The following is an 18,444-nucleotide window of genomic DNA, read 5'->3' on the forward strand; positions in this document are numbered from 1 at the left end:
ACTTGTTGTGCAGAGTAAATGACATTTAATGTCTAAAACTACGTATTTTACATAACTAGAAGGATATTATTTATCAAAACCACCGTTAAAAATACACCCAAGAGAACAATAAAACTGAGAGAGTGGAAAGTGGAAAAAAAAAAGCAGTGAGCGTTATCCCACTGAGAGTTTTTCACCTGGCAGTATCCTATTTTGGGGTTCCTGTGTGCGTACGCCGTGAGCACCCTTCTCAGTGCGGCTATCCCCGTCTCACTCTGGAAGGCAGGATGCTCAGGCAGCGAGCGGTGCAGGTCACGCTCAATCTCCTCTGTTGCCATACAGCACTTGCCCATGGACGCCTCCACCAAACGTACGTAGTAACCAGGATGCGAAGCGAGATCTGTCACGGCATCTGAAGGGAGCAGGAAGAGACAAAGAGGAAGACACAAGTAGATTAGGATGACGTTAAACTTGGTGTTGTGGGAATTACTGCTCAAAAGGATGTCAGCAAGATGGTTCTCCCCAAGGTCCATGAATTTAGTGGAAATCTCCAGACCTAAAAGAAATAAAGTCCTAGCAGAATACAGTCTTGAGAACAAAACAAATACCAGCAAAGCTTATATGAGGCAACATCATTCAAAACACCTTAATATTGACATTGAGCAGAAAAGTTCCCCAGCAGAAAGTATTACTGGGAGAAATGTACTCAGTGTTGTTCACACCCTCCAAGGAGGAAAAACTCCATGTGAAGGAATATTTTTAACAAATGTTTGCACATGTCGTATACTGGATTAAGGACTAAACTTGAGATCACATTGTAGGCACAGTCTGGCTCTGCCAGATCTGTGGATTAAAGTGGTTGTTTTTTCCATCTCTAGTTTCTATTACCCCTGCCAACCCTCAACAAGAAGCAGGAGCAGGTCTGGTGACTTTAAGATGTCATTATTTTGCAGTAATTTGATTTGTCTTAGGGTTAAATCAATATTTATGCTACAATCCAATTGCTGCTTGAAGATGAACATTACTTTACGAAAACATGACGTTAATTTTCAATTACACAGATGAAGAAAATGTTATTTCAATTCTTCTGCACATTGTGTCATGTCATCCTGAGAAAAAATTTTTAAATCTACTTAGGTACTTCCTTGCACTTATTAGTTCAGTTCAGATCCTCTCTCTTCTGTAAGCAGTACCATAACCTCCACATAAATGACGCTGAATTGCCCTTGGGAGATTTCTTGCCTAAGTGTTCTGCCATGTTCAAAATCAGATGATGCCCGCGGCCAACATTTCTAAGCATGCCCACCTGAGAAAAGCAGCCAGAGTTTGCCTCTTAAGGATTCAGGGATTCCCATAGCAACAAGTTTTCTGATCTTCTCTGTGCGAAACATGCACACAGTTCTGCCATATTCTACAAAATGGTCATCCCACAGGCTTTCTTTGATTTGCTCCCTAGACTGGGAACAAGAAAGTATGTTTTAAAAGAACAAACCGTGCGCGTGCGAGAACTGGTAAGCAGAAACATTCTACATATCCAAAACTCCACGAGGCATTTCCATTACCAGTGGAAATGGGAAGTCTGCTCTAAGGATTACAGCTTTCCTCATTTTACATATGCAATTCACCACAAAGAGAGAAAAACTGTAAATACTCACCAGAAAGAAATGGGAGGAAGAAGAAAAAACTCCAAGCAAACAGAAAAGCTGTTATACCATATCTAACTTCTCCAGCCAATACAGAGTTCTTTTTACTAAAAATGAGTATCTGTTTGACTATCACACCAGCTTTTTTAAAACAAAACAAAAAAACCACAGAACCCCTACAACTTCTCCCAAATGTTACATACCTTTCCAAAATCAAGGCCCGCCATTCCTGACTGATGAAAGTCTGACCTTAGTGCTTCTGCATTGAGCAAATAACTGCTCTCCTTTCCACATTCACTTCTCTCCTTGCCTTGTGAAGCCTCTGTTCCCAGATGTACAGGCTCACCGTCCCCAACCACGCACAGAGATCCAAAGGGAGGACTGCTCTGCAAAGCAGAATTGAAGTGGTAATGACTGAGAAAAGGCTAAGAACCGTCTTCAAGACACAGAGCTGGGTTAGCCTTTGCCTTTTGCATCAGAACCTTTCATACCTTTCAGGAGGGAAGGCCTTACTCAAGACTTCATACAAATTATGATTTATCTGTATGTCAGGAAAAGGGTTATTACTTTAAAACAGAAGCTGTTAGTAAATTCTAAGTGTCCTTGATGACAAGCTACCAAACAACCTTCTACTTTGGTTAGGACTTGAAAAACAGAATCAGAGAACCATTTAGGTTGGAGGGGTCCATCTTTTTCAATCCCCTCCTCAAAGCAGGCTCCCTGAGAGTAGGTTGCTGGGGGCTGTGTCCACTCCAGTTGAGTAGCTCCAAGGAAGGGGAGTCCACAGCCCCTTTGGGCAACCTGGTCCAGCTCTGCCCACCCCTGAGGGAAAATCTTTCTCTTTTTATCTATTTGGATTTTCTCTTGCCACATCTTGGGACTGTTGCCACTCCCCTTTCAGCTGGCACCTCCAAGGAGAGCCTGGCTCCATCTTCTCTGTAACTCCCCATTAGCTAGTGGAAGACAGGCTGAACAAGCCATGCTCTCATGAAGCCTCTCCTCATAAAGCATGTGCTCTAGCTCCTGACTGTCTTGTAGCCCTCCACTAGACTTGCTCCAATTTGTCAATGCTTTTCTTTTGTGGTAGGGTTGAGTCAAAACTGGATACAGTACTCCTGATCAGTCTGAGAAGTGCTGAATAAAATGGAATAGTAACATTCCTTGACCTGCTGGTTACAATCCTGCTAGTACAACCCCATATGCTGCGGTCCCTCTTTCCCAAAAGAGCACATTGCTAACTTATAAGCACAACCTGTTGTCCACCACAACACTCTAGCCTTTTCCACATGGCTGCTCTCCAGCCAGCCAGCCCCCAGCTCCTCCTGCTACAGGGGGTTACTCTGACAGGCTTTGCATTTGCTTTTGTTGAACTTTGAAAAGACTCTGTCAGCCCATTCCTTGGGTCTCCGTGAAGGACAGCCCTGGACCCCACCATAGTCACTGCTTCCCACAGTGTGCCAATCACAACCATGCTGTAGGTGTGCTCCATCCAGTCAGGCAGGTCTTTAAAGAAGATCAACCCCCTGACGAAGGCAGGACAACAGACCAACGAATAAACACGTTGAATTCACAATCCAGGAAAACCTCCATAGTTCAGTACCTGGTTCTTATTTTGCAAGTTGTTACAATGCACAGTTGTTACAGGGTTGTTGGAGTTCACTTCTTTTAGCCTCTGGAGCAGGTTCTCCACCAGAGTATCCCGGTCCTTCAGCTCAATGAACTGAAAGGCTGTCTTGCTCCTTATACTAATAATGATTGGATTAGGGAGAAGGCTTGTGTCCTCCATCTTCTCTATACTGATTACCTTTTCCGGAAACATTACAGAAAACACATTATGCACCACATCCATAGAAACATCTTCAAATATTCTACATGCACCAAAACGTACAAACACAGCATTCATATGCACACATGCTTTAAACACGGTTATTCATATTGGCCTTCCTCAGTCAGACACATCCTACCACCTGCAGTTCATGGTCTCTTTAGAAACTCAAAGCAGGCACCAAAAAGTATCCCAGCTGCCTTTTCCTTTTTCCTTTTTTTTCCTTTTTTTTTTTTAATGACTTTGTAGCCACTTCTGGACAGTGGTCTGAGGGGAAAGCTAAGAAAGGGGAGTATGGTTAAAACAATGTTTAGAAAAGGATCCACTTCTGGAGGGTGGAGAAGAAAATTTACGTTCACACTTTTGAAGATGGGAAAAACAGTTGTTTCATTGTTTCTGCTTAAGTCTATAACACTTTTCTCTTCTTGTTTTGCGCTTCTGTAACAGTGGAAGGTAAGATGCTACAGTTAGGGTATCATCTGGACATTATTATTAGTCGAGGATGAAAGGAAAGCTTTGATTAAGAGATTATAACAGCCTTGTATCCACAACAGATCAGGCAGGTGTTTGCTGACAGCTTCCTTCTCTTCTACTCCCACCACCTTCCCATGTGCTCTCCATCTGCTTAAGGAAGTCTCTGATTTCATGGAAATTTGGCAGCTCATCACCGCATCCAGAACATCCCCTTTTTTTCTCTGCTCTACAGCTTTGCACAGCATCCACGGGTTTGCTAGAGTTTGTCTATGGAGGGAGAGCTTCAACGCTTTTAAGTGATGATCCCAAGCAAGGATGCTTTTATATTGCTACAAGGGGTCCAAGCTGAAGCATCCTTCTACATCAAGCTGGACGTACGCATTTGTGGAGTTGGGAGGGGAACGCCGTCCGAGACTTGGACCAAGCAGACTCTGCTTTTGCAGTGCTCTGTCCTGCGGTGTTACCTGTCCCTACTTCACTTTGAGGATCATGTTGACTCATGTATTTTTAGGAACTCATGCCCTAATGAGTCCCAGAGCAAGCTTTACAACAATCCTGTAGGCATGATACACACAAGCATCCTACTCTTTCATCAAACGACAGTTTGCAGATAAGTCAAGTGTCAGCGGATGCTTACAGCAGAAAAAGGCAGATGTGCACCAGAAACGAAACAAACAACTCTACCTCTCTAAGTGGGATGATAACATTGCAGCAGCCATTTTCTTTGCTGGCAAAACAGATATAACTGTCTGAAGCATACATCCTTCCCGCTGTGTGACAGCGACTAAACGGTGTCCAGAGAGAACAGTCTACAACGTCATGCAGCTTCTCCTTCCTGGGCAATCTGAAGAAGGCCCGAAAGAATTCATTCTGCGCTCTGGCTTCAAGATCCCTTAAGAGAAAGCAGTAAGAGCAAATCACAGGACCCCGAAAGCCAGGACATTCAGCGCAAGGTTTGCTTTTCTTGTTAGCCTCACCAAGAGTGCAGAATACAGAATAAAAGCACTACTACAGTGACTGGGAAAGGTAAGGGCACTAATTTAAATCAGCTGGTTTGTTGGAGGGTTTTTTAGTTATTATTTAACCACGCATTTTCTATGGCTGCTGTACAACTTTCCAACCTCAAAGAGTTACAGATTTCAATGCCCAGGAGATAACTCTTTCATTTACACCTGATGAACATACATTGAGCAATGGAGGTTAGCTTTACATTGTTTATTTCCCCTCCCATTAGCATTACCAACATCACCCCAGGGATTTGCACCTGTACCCAAAAGTAACACATTTCCTCAATAAATACTTCCAAAGTGATCAGTAATAGAACAGTTAATGATGGTGGCATTTACATCATTGCATCCTTGACCTGCAGAGGTTATCAGCCTCTGAGAGTCCTCAGAACAGATGCAAAACACAGGTCACTTAGACTGGGTTGGAATAACAGCATCAGCTACATCAAATTTGAACTTGGCTTCCTTCCAGTCACCCATCCACATTTATATGGAGAGAAAAAGTGTAAATAAATGAAGCTTTCATTACTGAGCTATAGTTATATAGACCTGGCTTTGGGGATTTTTTTTCTCCTCCTTTTTAATGAAAAAGTCTGCAGTAATTTGAAGAGCTATGCAATTACATTATAAACAGGCGATGGCTAATAGCTCATCAACATCAGCTCCAGAAACCCTAGGGCTTAAATTCTATCATTTTCTTTAGTACAAGTAATTTTTTCCAAACATGATTCACCTCAGGAGGAAAAAAAAAAAAAGCAAAGAGAAAAAAAAAAAAAACAAGAGCAAAGAGAAATAAAAAAAAGCTTGACTTTGTTCCATTAAAAGAATTTAAAGCGTGGGCTGAAGCATAACAGGGAGTGGTACCTTGGTGCTGTAAATCCCCTCTCTGCTCCTGCCTTCACCCTCCTCTTCTGCAAACACCCTCCCCCAACCCCAACCCTGCTGCTTAAAAATAAAGACAGATGAAGCCTCTGCTTCAGTAAGTAAATCAATTGTCTGGGGGGTTTTATTTCAGTTTAATCCACAGGGAAAACTGAAGCCATGCAAACAGGGAGGAAGACAATCCAGAACAAACTGAGACCCAAGACAGGAGCATCTGTATCTGTGACCAACAGAAAAGACAGAATGCACTCGACCAGCATTCAGCTGTTGTTTCCTTCTCGAGCATTATCTCCCTTAATAACATTATCCAAGGAAAACAGACAAATAGTCTCCTGTTTTTGACAAAGAACAAAGAGAAACCCTCTTTGTGAAGGAAGACAAAAAGGTTGCTCCCGAGTTAAAATTCCACAGCGAGAGCAACTCTGATAAGTGCCCGCAGCGATCTGCTATTGTGACAAAGCTGGATCAGGATATGCCTCCTAGTTAACTCACCACTAAAATATTTTCCATTTCTGCACAGCACAGATGAAGGCTGCTGATAGCATCTGCAGTCAGCTCTGGGTAGAGCAGTGCTCTCCTGCTGTTGTGCTGAGAAGGGAAGACCTTCCCTGCATCTACTCAGCTGTTCAAAATTTCTATACTTTTATGTGAAAAGAGGCATTATATGGAGGAGTGGGACCTCTGTTGAGGTAAAGATTGTCTGTTACTTACAAGCTGACTGTTTCTAATGCTCCAAAATCTGCAGTTTGAGTTTTCGGGATTTTGCTGCATCTCTTGGGGCTGCAGACTCCAGGTGTGGGGCCTTTCAGACACGAAGCCATAGGTTTTTAGGCTGACGAATGATGTTTCTTGTGTCTGAAACTAAATAAATTCAACAAGCACTGCATCCAATCCCCTCACCCTGTATTGGGGGAAGGCTGCCAACCCCAACATTCCTGAAACTGCCTTTCCCACCGTGACTCATGACACAATGTCACACAAGGCCACTGCAGAGACCACAACGCAGCCAGGTCTGCCCCAGAGAGAAGTGCCAAAACAGTGGCCAGCCTGCTGGCGGGAGGGATCCCAGAAAGAAAAACGGTAGCACAGGAATGAAATGCTGTCAGCGCCTACTGCTTGGGCTCAAACAAGAGGTTTTATTAGAAAGTGGCACACTGTGAAATTATTTTCTGTTAGGTGGACAAATTCTAGGGCTCAAAGCAATCACTTTCCTTTATAAATACAGCCAAAGAGGGGGTTAAAAAAACCCAAACCCTGTAACTCCAAAAAACTAACAAATTTAATTAGCTCCTGAAACAAGACAGGCAACTGTTTAGACATGATACAGCAAAGATGGAGCAGCTGGCCCACGTCACCAGGTCTCACATCTTGCATCTTGAGTTTCACAATACCTCCAGTGCTGAACAGATAAATGAACTTTCTACCTGCAGCCCAATCTGTTTGAAATTTTCTGCTCTAACTTGACAATTTCCACCGTGGTTTTGTTATTAAGCAAATGCAGCGTACTGAGCTATACCTAAGAAAGAAACAGGAATGCTATCATTATGTAAAACCAATGTTTATCAAGTGTTTACACACATATCAGAAGAACAAAAGATGCAATTGCTTTGTTCCCTACTTTTCAGAAAACTCAGCAATTCTTTCCAAGCACAGTTCCCAACTTGTACGTTATGGGATCCTGGACTGCCTCCAACTCCAGCACTTCAAAGTGAACTGCAAGTCTGATCTGCTAACTCCTCGTGTGTGACCCCTACGTTACCTTCCAAGAGTTTTAAATTAAAGGAAATAACAACAAGTCTAACAAAATGCCTAAAAGTATCAGGACATTTAAGATTATGTCCTCACTGTCAAATGTTTTTCTCTGCTTTAAATTTAAAAGAAGTCAGCTTGGCAAGACTTTAGCTCTGCTGAGTCACTTGCAGCCTATCTAAAATCTAAACAGACTGTTCCACCTCTTGCTTTTAGAGACCAATTACTAGACTCTCCTTGCTATTCCCAGTCCAGAAAGTTACAGATTTTGGGAAGAGCACATCCAATGATACGCATCTTGCTTATTGTAAGAACTCCTAAATTCACATGGCCAGCAAGGCTTCCCGTAAGCAAGCCAGGAGAAGTTACCTGACAAGAGCCAACATGGACTTGTCAGGACACATGTAAACTGAACATCACTCCTTTACATAGCAGGAACACTGGACTTGGAGAAGATGGGTGCATTAGCCAGAATTTATGAAAGTCTTGATATTTCTTCACATGGAACTAATAAAACTGGATTGAAGTGAAAAACTGTTGTTCCAAGCCAGTTGAAAAAGAGTACCCCAAAAAGCATCCGTCAAAGGCTCCCTGGTAAATTGGAAAGCTGTATCAAGTGGATTTCCTTTGGGCATCTGTCCTGGACTAGCTTTTGTTCAGTGTTTTCATCAGCAACCTGCGCAATGGCTCAAGAGATTGTTGTTATTAAACTTGCACACGATGTGAGGCTGGTAGAGGCTAATGACCAGAAGAACAGGATCACATTCAGATTGATCTTCATAAACTTATGGGATAGTGTGGGGAAAAAAAGCATTACAAATATTTTCATCTGTATATCATAAGCTGCACAAATGCAGCATGGAGATCAATTCCACCAGCAGCCATTCAACATGAAGAAATGACCTGGGGATTACACAGGATCACAAGCTGAACATAAACCAACAGCCTCGTGTTGACAGAAGGAAGAGGAGCATCGTGCAGAAGCACACAGCCATCAAGATGCAGCATGGCAGACTCAGAGTTGGTGCAGAAACAGTCATGCTGCTCCTGCCCTGGTCAGCACTGGCAAGGCATCGGGGGCAGTCCTGCATCTCACCACCCCCCACCTGCAGCTGCTTGGGATAAGTGATGAATGTCCAGAGAAGAGCAACCAGAAGGGTTAATATCAGGACAAACAAGAAAAGCCTGTCTGAAGTAGGGCAGCGAGTTTAAAGAAGAAAAGAGAAAGGAGATGCATACCAACCTCCAAATATACAAATGCTTGCTGTAAAGAAAGAAAGGGTGGGACAAGAAGTAACAGACTCAAAAAGCAGCATGAAAGATTCAAGTTAGACTTCAGAAAGACTTTTCAATGATAAGACAGTGAAGTACTAGTATGGATCCTGATATTTCCATTACCGGAAATCCTTAAAAACAGGTTAGGCAACCATCTGTCACGTGTGACACACAGAGATAATCCAAACCCTGCCTTTTGCCAGGCAGGTGAAATAAAAAGAGGTTCTTTCTAGCCACATCCTCCTTGTTGCTCAAGGTTTACAGCATTCTCGGATTCCCTCTCTGAAGGAATTAACTCAGAATGAAGTGACATTTACAATTCAAGATACTTCAAACAGTTTCCGTTCAGCTTAGATCAGTGGTAAAAACCTTCTTCGCCTTCATATGAAGCAAACCCATCCTCGCTGGCAACTCACATTAGACATGAATAAAAGAAATTGAGGTAGTTAGAGTCTGGAGAAACGTCTCATACTTTTGAAACCTTATGACACCAGCACTAAAGCTTTTAAATCGCATGTTCTGCTCTGGGCAATTTCCTCACTACATCTGAGGAATGCAATGGATATTCTTGCATCCTGAAAGAGGTAGAAGTAAGAAGTACATGAAACCTATACCAGAGATTTTAGTGACTTTCCTATTAAAAAAAGAAAAACTAGTTACCATATGTTCCAGTAAAATTGTATGGTATGTAAATATATCTGCAAGAAATGCCATTTGTAGTAATCAAACACCTCATGTTCACTTTGCTTTTTAGTGCAATTAACTTAATTGCCATTAATCCTTCTGTAGCCCATTGTTCTGAGCCTTATTAAGCAGCACAGAAACTTGTATATTACCTTGTTTGACTCTGTCTATGATACAATTTGTGTCACAGATTGTGGGCCTAATCCTACAGCCTCTCTGAGTCCCATCACTCCACTGGTCACAGGATCATCCTAGGGGTTTTCAGAAACCCCATCTAGTCTTCAGAATGTAGAATATACGGACCATGATGGCATTAAAATACATTTTTTAAAAATAAAGACACTGAGACAAGCCTCTTGCAAAAGCCAGCCTAACAAAAGCAGTCTACAGCAACCGTATCAATTTGACACAGCTGGAATAGCTCTAACGATGTGTGGAGGATTACTGCTTTCATTTTGATAGACTACTATTTGCTTCCAAACCATACACAAGAATTACCGAAGGTAATTATTGGGGGGAAAACATCCACAGGAAAATAGTTGTTCTTGCAGTACTACAATGGCTTCAGGAAAAAAAAAGTAGCAATAAAAACTTCACACACCAAAAAAGTTCAACCCCCCCAAAACACATTAGCATTAAAAACCAGTTTATCCACTATTCAAACTACGGACTTGCTTAAGCATGTTACATCAAAGTGGTTGCTGAAGTGTGACAAAGGGCACCAGCAACAGCAACTTATCCAACTACTACCTAATTTGTGCAGAGGAAATGGGATTTTGGCATCTTCCGTGTCTCCATGTTTTCCATTCTGCTATCTTAAGTTATAGCACATCAACGCAGCTTAGAGAACATCTTGCACAGGAGCTCTCCAGTAAATATATTTTTATTCTTCCTTCTCCTCTGCCCTCCCAATTTTTTTTTTTTTTTTTTTTTTTTTTTTTTTTTTTTTTTTTTGGAAGTAGGGAAGGGGAAAAATACTGTTTGAATAAATGTGTGGGATAGTTTCTATTGCTGGTTTGCTAATAGAGATAATACTTCTCAAAAATGCCACAAAGTACTTACAGGTGGATTCCCTGAGAGTCTCTTTATTATAGCATATTACTAAGCTTACACTTCTCTTTGCAACTGTAATTTTAGTTTCTTTGTAGTTTTCCTTCAGTTAGTACCCCTGTTTCAAAGACTGTGTTGGGAAGTGACAATGATGAGTTAAAAATCAGAAGATGCTGAAAATAGTTTTTTGCTACATCTCCTCTGGATATACTTTCATCGTTTCATGCATCTAACTTTTCAGTCCAAAAGCAGGAGGAGGATGGACTGGTAAAGCATAGAAGGGGTCTCAGATACAACCTATCACTCACTGCCATATCCTACATTAGTTAACATATACATATACCCTACACTTCTTGGGCCAAAAGCCTACAATAGCCTACAATGTCAACAACATCCAGTTAAGCACAAATGGTAAAAACAGTGGTGGCTCTTGTGTTTAGAGGAACACTGGCTATGAAAAAAAAGCCTGCAAAGATGTTGGTGGCTGCTCATCAGGGATGCAGTCCTAGTGTCAGTGATTTTCCTTACTGTGTGTACATATGAAATTGTAGAGAAAGTGCATTTCATTGTTTTAAACTCCATTATGAAACTTTGCAGAAGCGTTTAGTCAACACAACCACAACAATGCCCCTCAGAAACAATAAAACAGCTACCGGACATGTCTCTGTTTTGGGGGAAACGATACCATGCATTCCTTATGTTTTAGCCAGGATGCACCACCCGGGTCATTCCCTTCATACCTCTGGCAGAGGGAGAGTAAGGAAGAGCAGGAAAAGGTATGATTCAGGAGGGGAGAAGGGCTCCATTCTCAGCCCTTTCAGAAAAGAAGTATTTTAAACTAGCACATTAACCCTGATGCCCCAGGCAAATTCCAGTTTGGGCTATTCCATCCTGCCCACCTAAAATTCCTCGGAGCAGTTTCCCTTCCCCTTTCCCAAAGTAGCAAACAAAATACAGATTTGTGTTGTGCTGCTAGCAGAGAAATAGTCATCAACCTTCTCCCTGAGAGTCCAGTGCATTTCTGTAGTGGGAGAGGAATGCATAGGTGCATTCTGGGGACGCATGTGGTAAGCCTGACAATACTAATCTGTTGCAACTGCCTGTGGGTTTTTTGAGTCCTATAACTGCTTGTAAGTCAGCTACAGCAGTCACATGTTTCAGATATGACCAAAAGCAATAATTCTACAGAACTGATAGCATTAGGAACATTAACAAAATTACAAACAAAATCATATTGCTCTTCAGGGAAGTTGGAAAATATCCCTTGCTGCAATCTACCCTTCTATGGGGAATGGCACTTCTAAACCAAACGAAAACCACAGTGATGTTTGAAGGAAGAATATAAAATGGAAAAACGTATCTTAAAAACAAGGTGAAAATGCACCTACTGGATACATTATAATACATTGTAAAACATCTTTTTCATCCTATCAAGTAAACCTTTGAAATCTTATCCAACTAACATATCAGACCATGAAGCCCACCACTGAACCTCTTCTCACACAAGGGAGAACAACTTCTTTTTTTTACCTCTTGGTAATCTGAGTAGGATCCTGTAAGCCTGGATCCAGTTCAAAGACCTCATTATCCAGTAGCCTTCTGAGCGTCACATCTGCCAGCTGCTCCATGATCCTGAAAGCCTCGGTGATATTGAGGAACGTGGAGAAGTCACGCTCTTTATTTTGAGTGGTGACACGGACTGTATCAGTCATGAAGACATTGGAGGTTCTTTCCAGCTTCTGGACCTCAACCCAAGGAATGGTAAGTTTCACTGCCGTTGGAGAAAAAAGCAAAAGTGGGTTGGAAACTCTCCTTGCATTTTTCAGATTCGGAAAATAAGAATTCAGAATAACAGGCAACCAACCAGGGAGGAGAGAGACACATTTCACAAAGACTAAGCAAAAGCTAAAATGCCTGTTACTCCTCTAGATTCATTCTTCCCCAACTCCAAAAGACTGTCTTTTGCAGAATCTCTCCCTCAAAATTTTACTTATTTTCTAAGAAGGGATGGATTGGGGAGTTCTGCCTTTGTAGAACATCTGTCATGAGCTGTGCCTGGTAACTCCTTTACCAGTCGTTTCTGCAGCCTGCTTCATTAACAGCAGAAGAAGCAGTTCTTTTCAAGAGCATGAAGATAATAGGGAAAGTCTTCGTAATCACCCAGAAATAAAACTGTTGGAGGTGGAAACCCAATCATGTGCACAGTACTTTAATTTTTTAAATTAAGCTAATTCCCATACAAAAGGAAGTCTTTGCACATGCACATTTTTATCACATTTAATTACTACTATAAACAGGGCTTTAGAAAAAAAGAAAAAGTTGCCTAAGCATTCTGATCTTCCCATCTTGGCTACTTTTTACTGAAAAGGTGCACAGGCAAATCTTGCCCTAAATAATAACTGTAGTCAGACTTGTTTATAGAAGAGTATAGGACACTGTTCTCAAACACTGCTGAATCGTAGAAACATAAATGGTAAACAGAATCTGTTTATTTTAGGTAACCACTGCAGGATGTTACTTGCCTCTCATATGAATCTCTGGGTAGAAATTAAGCTGGAAAGGGCTTTAAAACAGATTAAATTCCTTCTCAACAACTGTTGGGAGCTTCCCAGATTCTCTATGACAATAACATCAAGACTGCAGCCCCTAACATCCCTAGCTGGTCTCCTGATGCCAATAAAGCAATAAAAAAGCTGTAATAACAAACATTGTCATATATACATGACACTTAAACATGATCATTAATTACCTAAGGAGCCTCCCTCAGCAAGTTTGCTGTAGTAAATGAACCACAGCTATCAAGATTATCTGCAGATTACATTTTTTCTTACTTCAATAAAGCACAGCTGTGTCAACATGCACAAACTGCTGTGAACGGTCATAAAATCATCTGTACAGGCACAGCCAAGGGACGAAAGATTAAACAGCACTGTAGCAATAGCACTATTGTTCACACGGGTCAGAATCACAGTCTCTACCATGTGGATTATAGAAACAGCACAGCAGACTGTGAGGGGCCCAAACTACTGATGAATGGTACGAAGTCTTCAAAGTTTTGGAAAAAGACAAGTTTAATTAAAAAATGTGAAGAAACATTTCAAGAAATCTGACATTCTAAGCCCCTGAAATTCTGCAAAGTATTTCCCCTGAAATACTTAGAAGTTTAGAAAAAAGGGGACTTGTCCTGGAAAAAATGGAGTTCACGCTCATCTAAGCCATAACTTCATTTTACGAGAAGTTGAAAACTTCAGTTCCAGTATTGCATTCCAGGTGCTTTCAACATAAAATAAAACAAGGGGAAGGGGCAGACTTGCCAGAAGCAGAAGACTTAATGCTTTGCCTATAAAGACATTTCAGTGGGGATTTTTATTGATCTAAACTGCATTTAAGAACTATTTTTATCACAACTCATATTGGGTTTTTTTTCCCCCCTGTGCTGTATTGAAGAATGCAATAAATGTGATTTCTTAGCAATATGGTCATGACCAGATTTAACAAGATTTGTGATTGCTACTTGGAAAAAAAAAAAAGACAACGAATCACTTGTTCTACATATAATCAGCATCAGCTTCTCAAAGGGTAACGACCAGAACTACAGCAAATCTGGACTATCCAATGTAATACAAGTATTTCATAAATGTAACAAAATACGAGCTTTGAAACAAAAGCAATCTGCTTTATCAGAATCAAGGAAGTGGGAACCATTTCAACATATAGCTAGGGAGGAGGTCTGCTTAACCAAAAGAAAATTTGGGGCTTTACTTCACATTTCCATGCAAATGCGTGGGAACACAAAGGCAATGCAACTGACTGCAACGGTGAATGAACAGTGTATTTTCCACAGTCAAAACGAAAAGGTGCAAACACGTAGTTGCCTGGGGGTTTTCTGAATTTTCATAACAAATCATTATTAGAAGAGGCAAGAAGCAATTTCTTCTTGAATTACACAGCGTGATGTTGTACTTCCATTATAATTTAACTATCCGTAGTACTGCACAAACAAAATTTATGGAACAATATAAAGGGTTCTTCTCTCTCCCTCCTCCTTCCCCCATTATCTGTCACTAACAGGTATCATTTTTGCTTTCTGTGCTTTGGCAGACTAGATATCTCAGATTTAATGAGAGAAAGCCTGCAATGATAGCAAGAAGGAATGATCGACAAAGGATATTATTTAACTAAACAGAAAACAAGGAGATTAAAAAGAACTCAGATCCTAGTATGTATCAAGAGACTCCATTTTAGTCTGCTCGGCAAAACTCAGCTTTTGTTTTTATAACAAGTTACAGACTTACCAGCACTTTAAACCCAACCCTGCCACCTTTTGCAGATGCAACAAAATAATTGGCCTGAAATAACAGAAGGGAAAAAAGGACCTCTAACTCTAAAAATGTCTTGGTATGTTTTAAGTCTTAGAAATTACCATCTTTCCTCTCTTCACACTAATGTACAGTTTTATTTGACTAGCAATCCCAATACTAAATCCAGACAGAAAATGGTAAAGTTTTCCTAACTGTTAAAATTGACTTGCTGTATTTATAGCAATAGAGGTTTATATTGCTGTCCTTGCTGAAGCTCCAGCAGGATAAACAGGACTTAAAATGTTATCAGTTCATGCCTAATCTTACTACACAAAGAAATGCTATAGAGTTTAAATGGCTACATTCATTTTCACCATCTAATGTCTGTTACATTCATTTTTACATTCTAATATCTATTTTGACAGGCTTTTCATAATCACACCACCCTTCCTCTGCAGAGGAACACCATGACCAAAGTCACTTCTTGACCAAGGTCACTTCTTGTGACCATCCTGCACCGCTACTCAGAAACTCAAAGAAATCGCTAAACTGCTTTTCTGTTTTTCTCTTTAAAAACTTCTGAATTTTCACCTGCTTCTCCAGGGCACGCTCTGGGCTATTTTCAGGCAGGTGGCTGGACTCCAGCATCCCTGGCCCCACCAGACCTTTCCCAGCCACTCAGCAGTGATGACTCTGCTTCTCCAACTGTGGGAGGGAGGCATCCTTACCATATTCAGCACTAAGTCTCTATTTCAGAATCTGTAGGAGGTCCATTACACTTCAAGGCTGCTTCACCATGGCAAGAAAAAGAACCAGATAGCAGCCATGTCTGCATGCTTTTAAAGTCTCATTTGTATTACTGGATTCATACTAAAATATAAACATAAAGGCTGAAGTGAAAATGAAATTAAACAGGATCTTTCAGTTGAACAACAAAAAAACTCAGAAACTAAATTTCAGAGGCAAACACTAGGCTTTTCATAAAAATACTATTCTTGCTTTTAAATATAGTTATATTTATATCTCTCCCCTGCATTGGATTTCTTACCCATTGATACTTACATTCTTTGCCCAGGAAGAAGGAATAAAAACAGAGATGATTGATGCTCAAATAAAGCCAGCCTTGCCGAGGAACTCTTCCTTTCCAACAGCAACAGGAATAATAGGTGATCAACTTCTCGGCTTCAGGAAAATTAAATCTGGATTCAAATTTTGCCAGGGCATCTCGGAACTTCTCGGGGTCTTCCTCCTGCTCAGCAAGCTTGCTGCTCGTTTCCTCCGCAATCAGTGCCTGATTCCATAATGACATAATGTATCGGGATAAAGCTATGGCATTTCACACTCGAGCAAGCTGCTACAAGCTGCCCATTCAGATTTTAATAATACAACCCTTCCTTACAAAGAAATTCAAATTTGTGCAATTTTCACAAATGGAGACCTTTCTGTGGTGTTTGCATCTCTCATATATTTTGAATGTTTCCAAATCAAGATTTTTGGGGCCTTTTTTAATTATAGTATTTTCAATTAGTCTGGCAGAACCGTATTATTTACAGTGTGACTATCGCTTACTATTGCTGTTACTTGGTTCATACAGACCAAAGGTGGAGTAACAATTGTGTATACTGACCAGTACTAATTACTATGAAAGGCAATGCAGTGATACCTGTCAGTAACTTGTAACATGCTTGGAACCATTAAACACATGGTTTCAAGAACATCTATGCAAATACAATTATGCGCTGAGTATTTTAATAGTGGTATTACAACAAGGGAGTTAAGTATGTATTGCACTGTTCAGACAAATAATCTGTACGTTACAGCACCTGGTATCATTTGCAATTACCAAGCACTCCTAATATGCCAGAAATCTACAGCAGAGACCATGGTCCAAAACCTGGACTTAACGTTAACTGATAAAACCTGAAGAATTTTAAACGTGCTGCACTTGGTAACAGGCTGCCACAGAGTAACCAAGAGAGATTAATTTTAACCAAGCCTTCCAGTGCATTTCAACAAAGTTGGATTTTTAAGAAAGCAGGATAAAAACTAAGTTTTACACGATGATCTTCTGCCTCTCCATACTCTTCTTCCCCAACTTCAGAGTCCACTGAGATCACAACAGAAGGGTTGAAATTCATCAAAAACATTACGTTCCTAGAAATTTTCTGGACCAAAAAGGGAATATCGGGGAAGAGCACCTCACTAAAACTCCCAGCAAGGAAAAGCTTGCAGCAGGACCTGAGGTACAGTAGTCACCAGCAGACCCGGAACCCTGCCAGATATCACCAAGCTCCTCTTGGAGCCTGTGTTTTACAGAAGCAGAGCTCAGGACACCAGGCTTTCTAATTTTCACTGTGCATGCCATTGTTATTTCAGGTCTGGTCTTCAGTCACCAAATTTCTTTACTTTTAAAATTCTTTAGCCCTCCAAAAGGATGCTCATTCCTGCAACCCTTCACTGCAGTGCCTGGCTGTGACTCCCACATCCTGCAAAGCCACTGGCAGCTTCCATGCCAGATCCTTACAGTGCAGGTGCTGCTGCACAAGGGCCTTGTGACCCTGTCCCTGTGCTGTGGGGACTGCATCATCATTTGCATGGGTGTGCTGCCAGCAGATTCAGACACTGTTGCTATCACCTGCTGACACCTCTAGGCTCCATCAAGAAGGAGGGGAGTATGGAGATGGGCAGGAGAAACTGATGGCATAAAGCTAGGAAAAACACAAGAGATAGGAGGAGAAATGTAGTAAGGAAGAAAAGCTCAGATACAGGAAGGAAAGGTATTTAACATAGAGTTTTGTAGAGGCAGAGGAACTGAAAGCAGATGCTGAAGAAAGCTTAACTGCACATCACAGTGAAGAGAACTTCTTCAGAAAAACTGAAGCTGGAAAGGGACAGGTGGGATAAAGATTAAATCAGATACTTCCATTTTGAGATGTGTCCAAGGAAACATGAGTAAAGATGCACAGATCCTAGCTACATCAGGTGCAAGTGACACACAGATAACCAATAAATAATGTTTAGATGGACAAAACCAAATATGAATTACAACAACTTCATGAGGTTATTTCTAATAAACCACATGTAATTGACAGGGAAGGGGGAAAGTAAGACAGTTTCCTTACCTTCACCTTCCCTTTGACAAAACTCACAATATCTTCTTTATTGTCAAACACAGACAAAGTATGGAGCAAGTTTTGTTCCAGCCATTTCCAGTGCTGGTTTATTTCCTCTGCAGTGGCACCTAGAAAAGCAAAAAGTAGTGTATTGAACCTCATCCCACAAAATAAAAATGAAAGGAAGAAAAAAGTAATAAAACATACTATTTCATAAATTCATTATGAGAAACTGAACTTTCAATCTCAAAATTCTTGGTAGCAAACAGGTCAAAAAGGCTTCATTCATAGCAGTATAGTTAGAGAAAAACAAAAACCTCATTGTTTTAGAGGATTAGTTTCAGCACTTTTATCTTCTCAAATGCTCTCAGCCAGCAAATGTTCCATTAAAAGTCAAGGCAGAAAAAACAGCAAGACTTATCCTGAGCTGCTAGACTGCAGCTTATTTTGACATGACGTTCC

General features: G+C 40.9%; 1 protein-coding gene across 1 annotated transcript in view; it reads right to left on the reverse strand.

Annotated features, from left to right (window-relative positions):
- TBC1D8 (TBC1 domain family, member 8 (with GRAM domain)) overlaps window positions 1-18,144 on the reverse strand; it is a 30,824-nt gene extending 12,680 nt beyond the window's left edge. The window contains exons 1-8 of the mRNA XM_010135253.1: window positions 17,992-18,144; window positions 15,932-16,160; window positions 12,099-12,339; window positions 4,606-4,813; window positions 3,223-3,426; window positions 1,826-2,008; window positions 1,286-1,436; window positions 177-391 (exon numbers count right to left, since the gene is read on the reverse strand). Of these exons, the coding sequence (XP_010133555.1) occupies window positions 177-391; window positions 1,286-1,436; window positions 1,826-2,008; window positions 3,223-3,426; window positions 4,606-4,813; window positions 12,099-12,339; window positions 15,932-16,160; window positions 17,992-18,144 (1,584 nt within the window). The remainder of the gene's footprint in view (window positions 1-176; window positions 392-1,285; window positions 1,437-1,825; window positions 2,009-3,222; window positions 3,427-4,605; window positions 4,814-12,098; window positions 12,340-15,931; window positions 16,161-17,991) is intronic.
- Window positions 18,145-18,444: the final 300 nt, after the last annotated feature.

The sequence above is a fragment of the Buceros rhinoceros genome, unplaced genomic scaffold, assembly GCF_000710305.1.
Source record: "Buceros rhinoceros silvestris isolate BGI_N320 unplaced genomic scaffold, ASM71030v1 scaffold6970, whole genome shotgun sequence".
Classification (NCBI taxonomy): Eukaryota; Metazoa; Chordata; class Aves; order Bucerotiformes; family Bucerotidae; genus Buceros; species Buceros rhinoceros.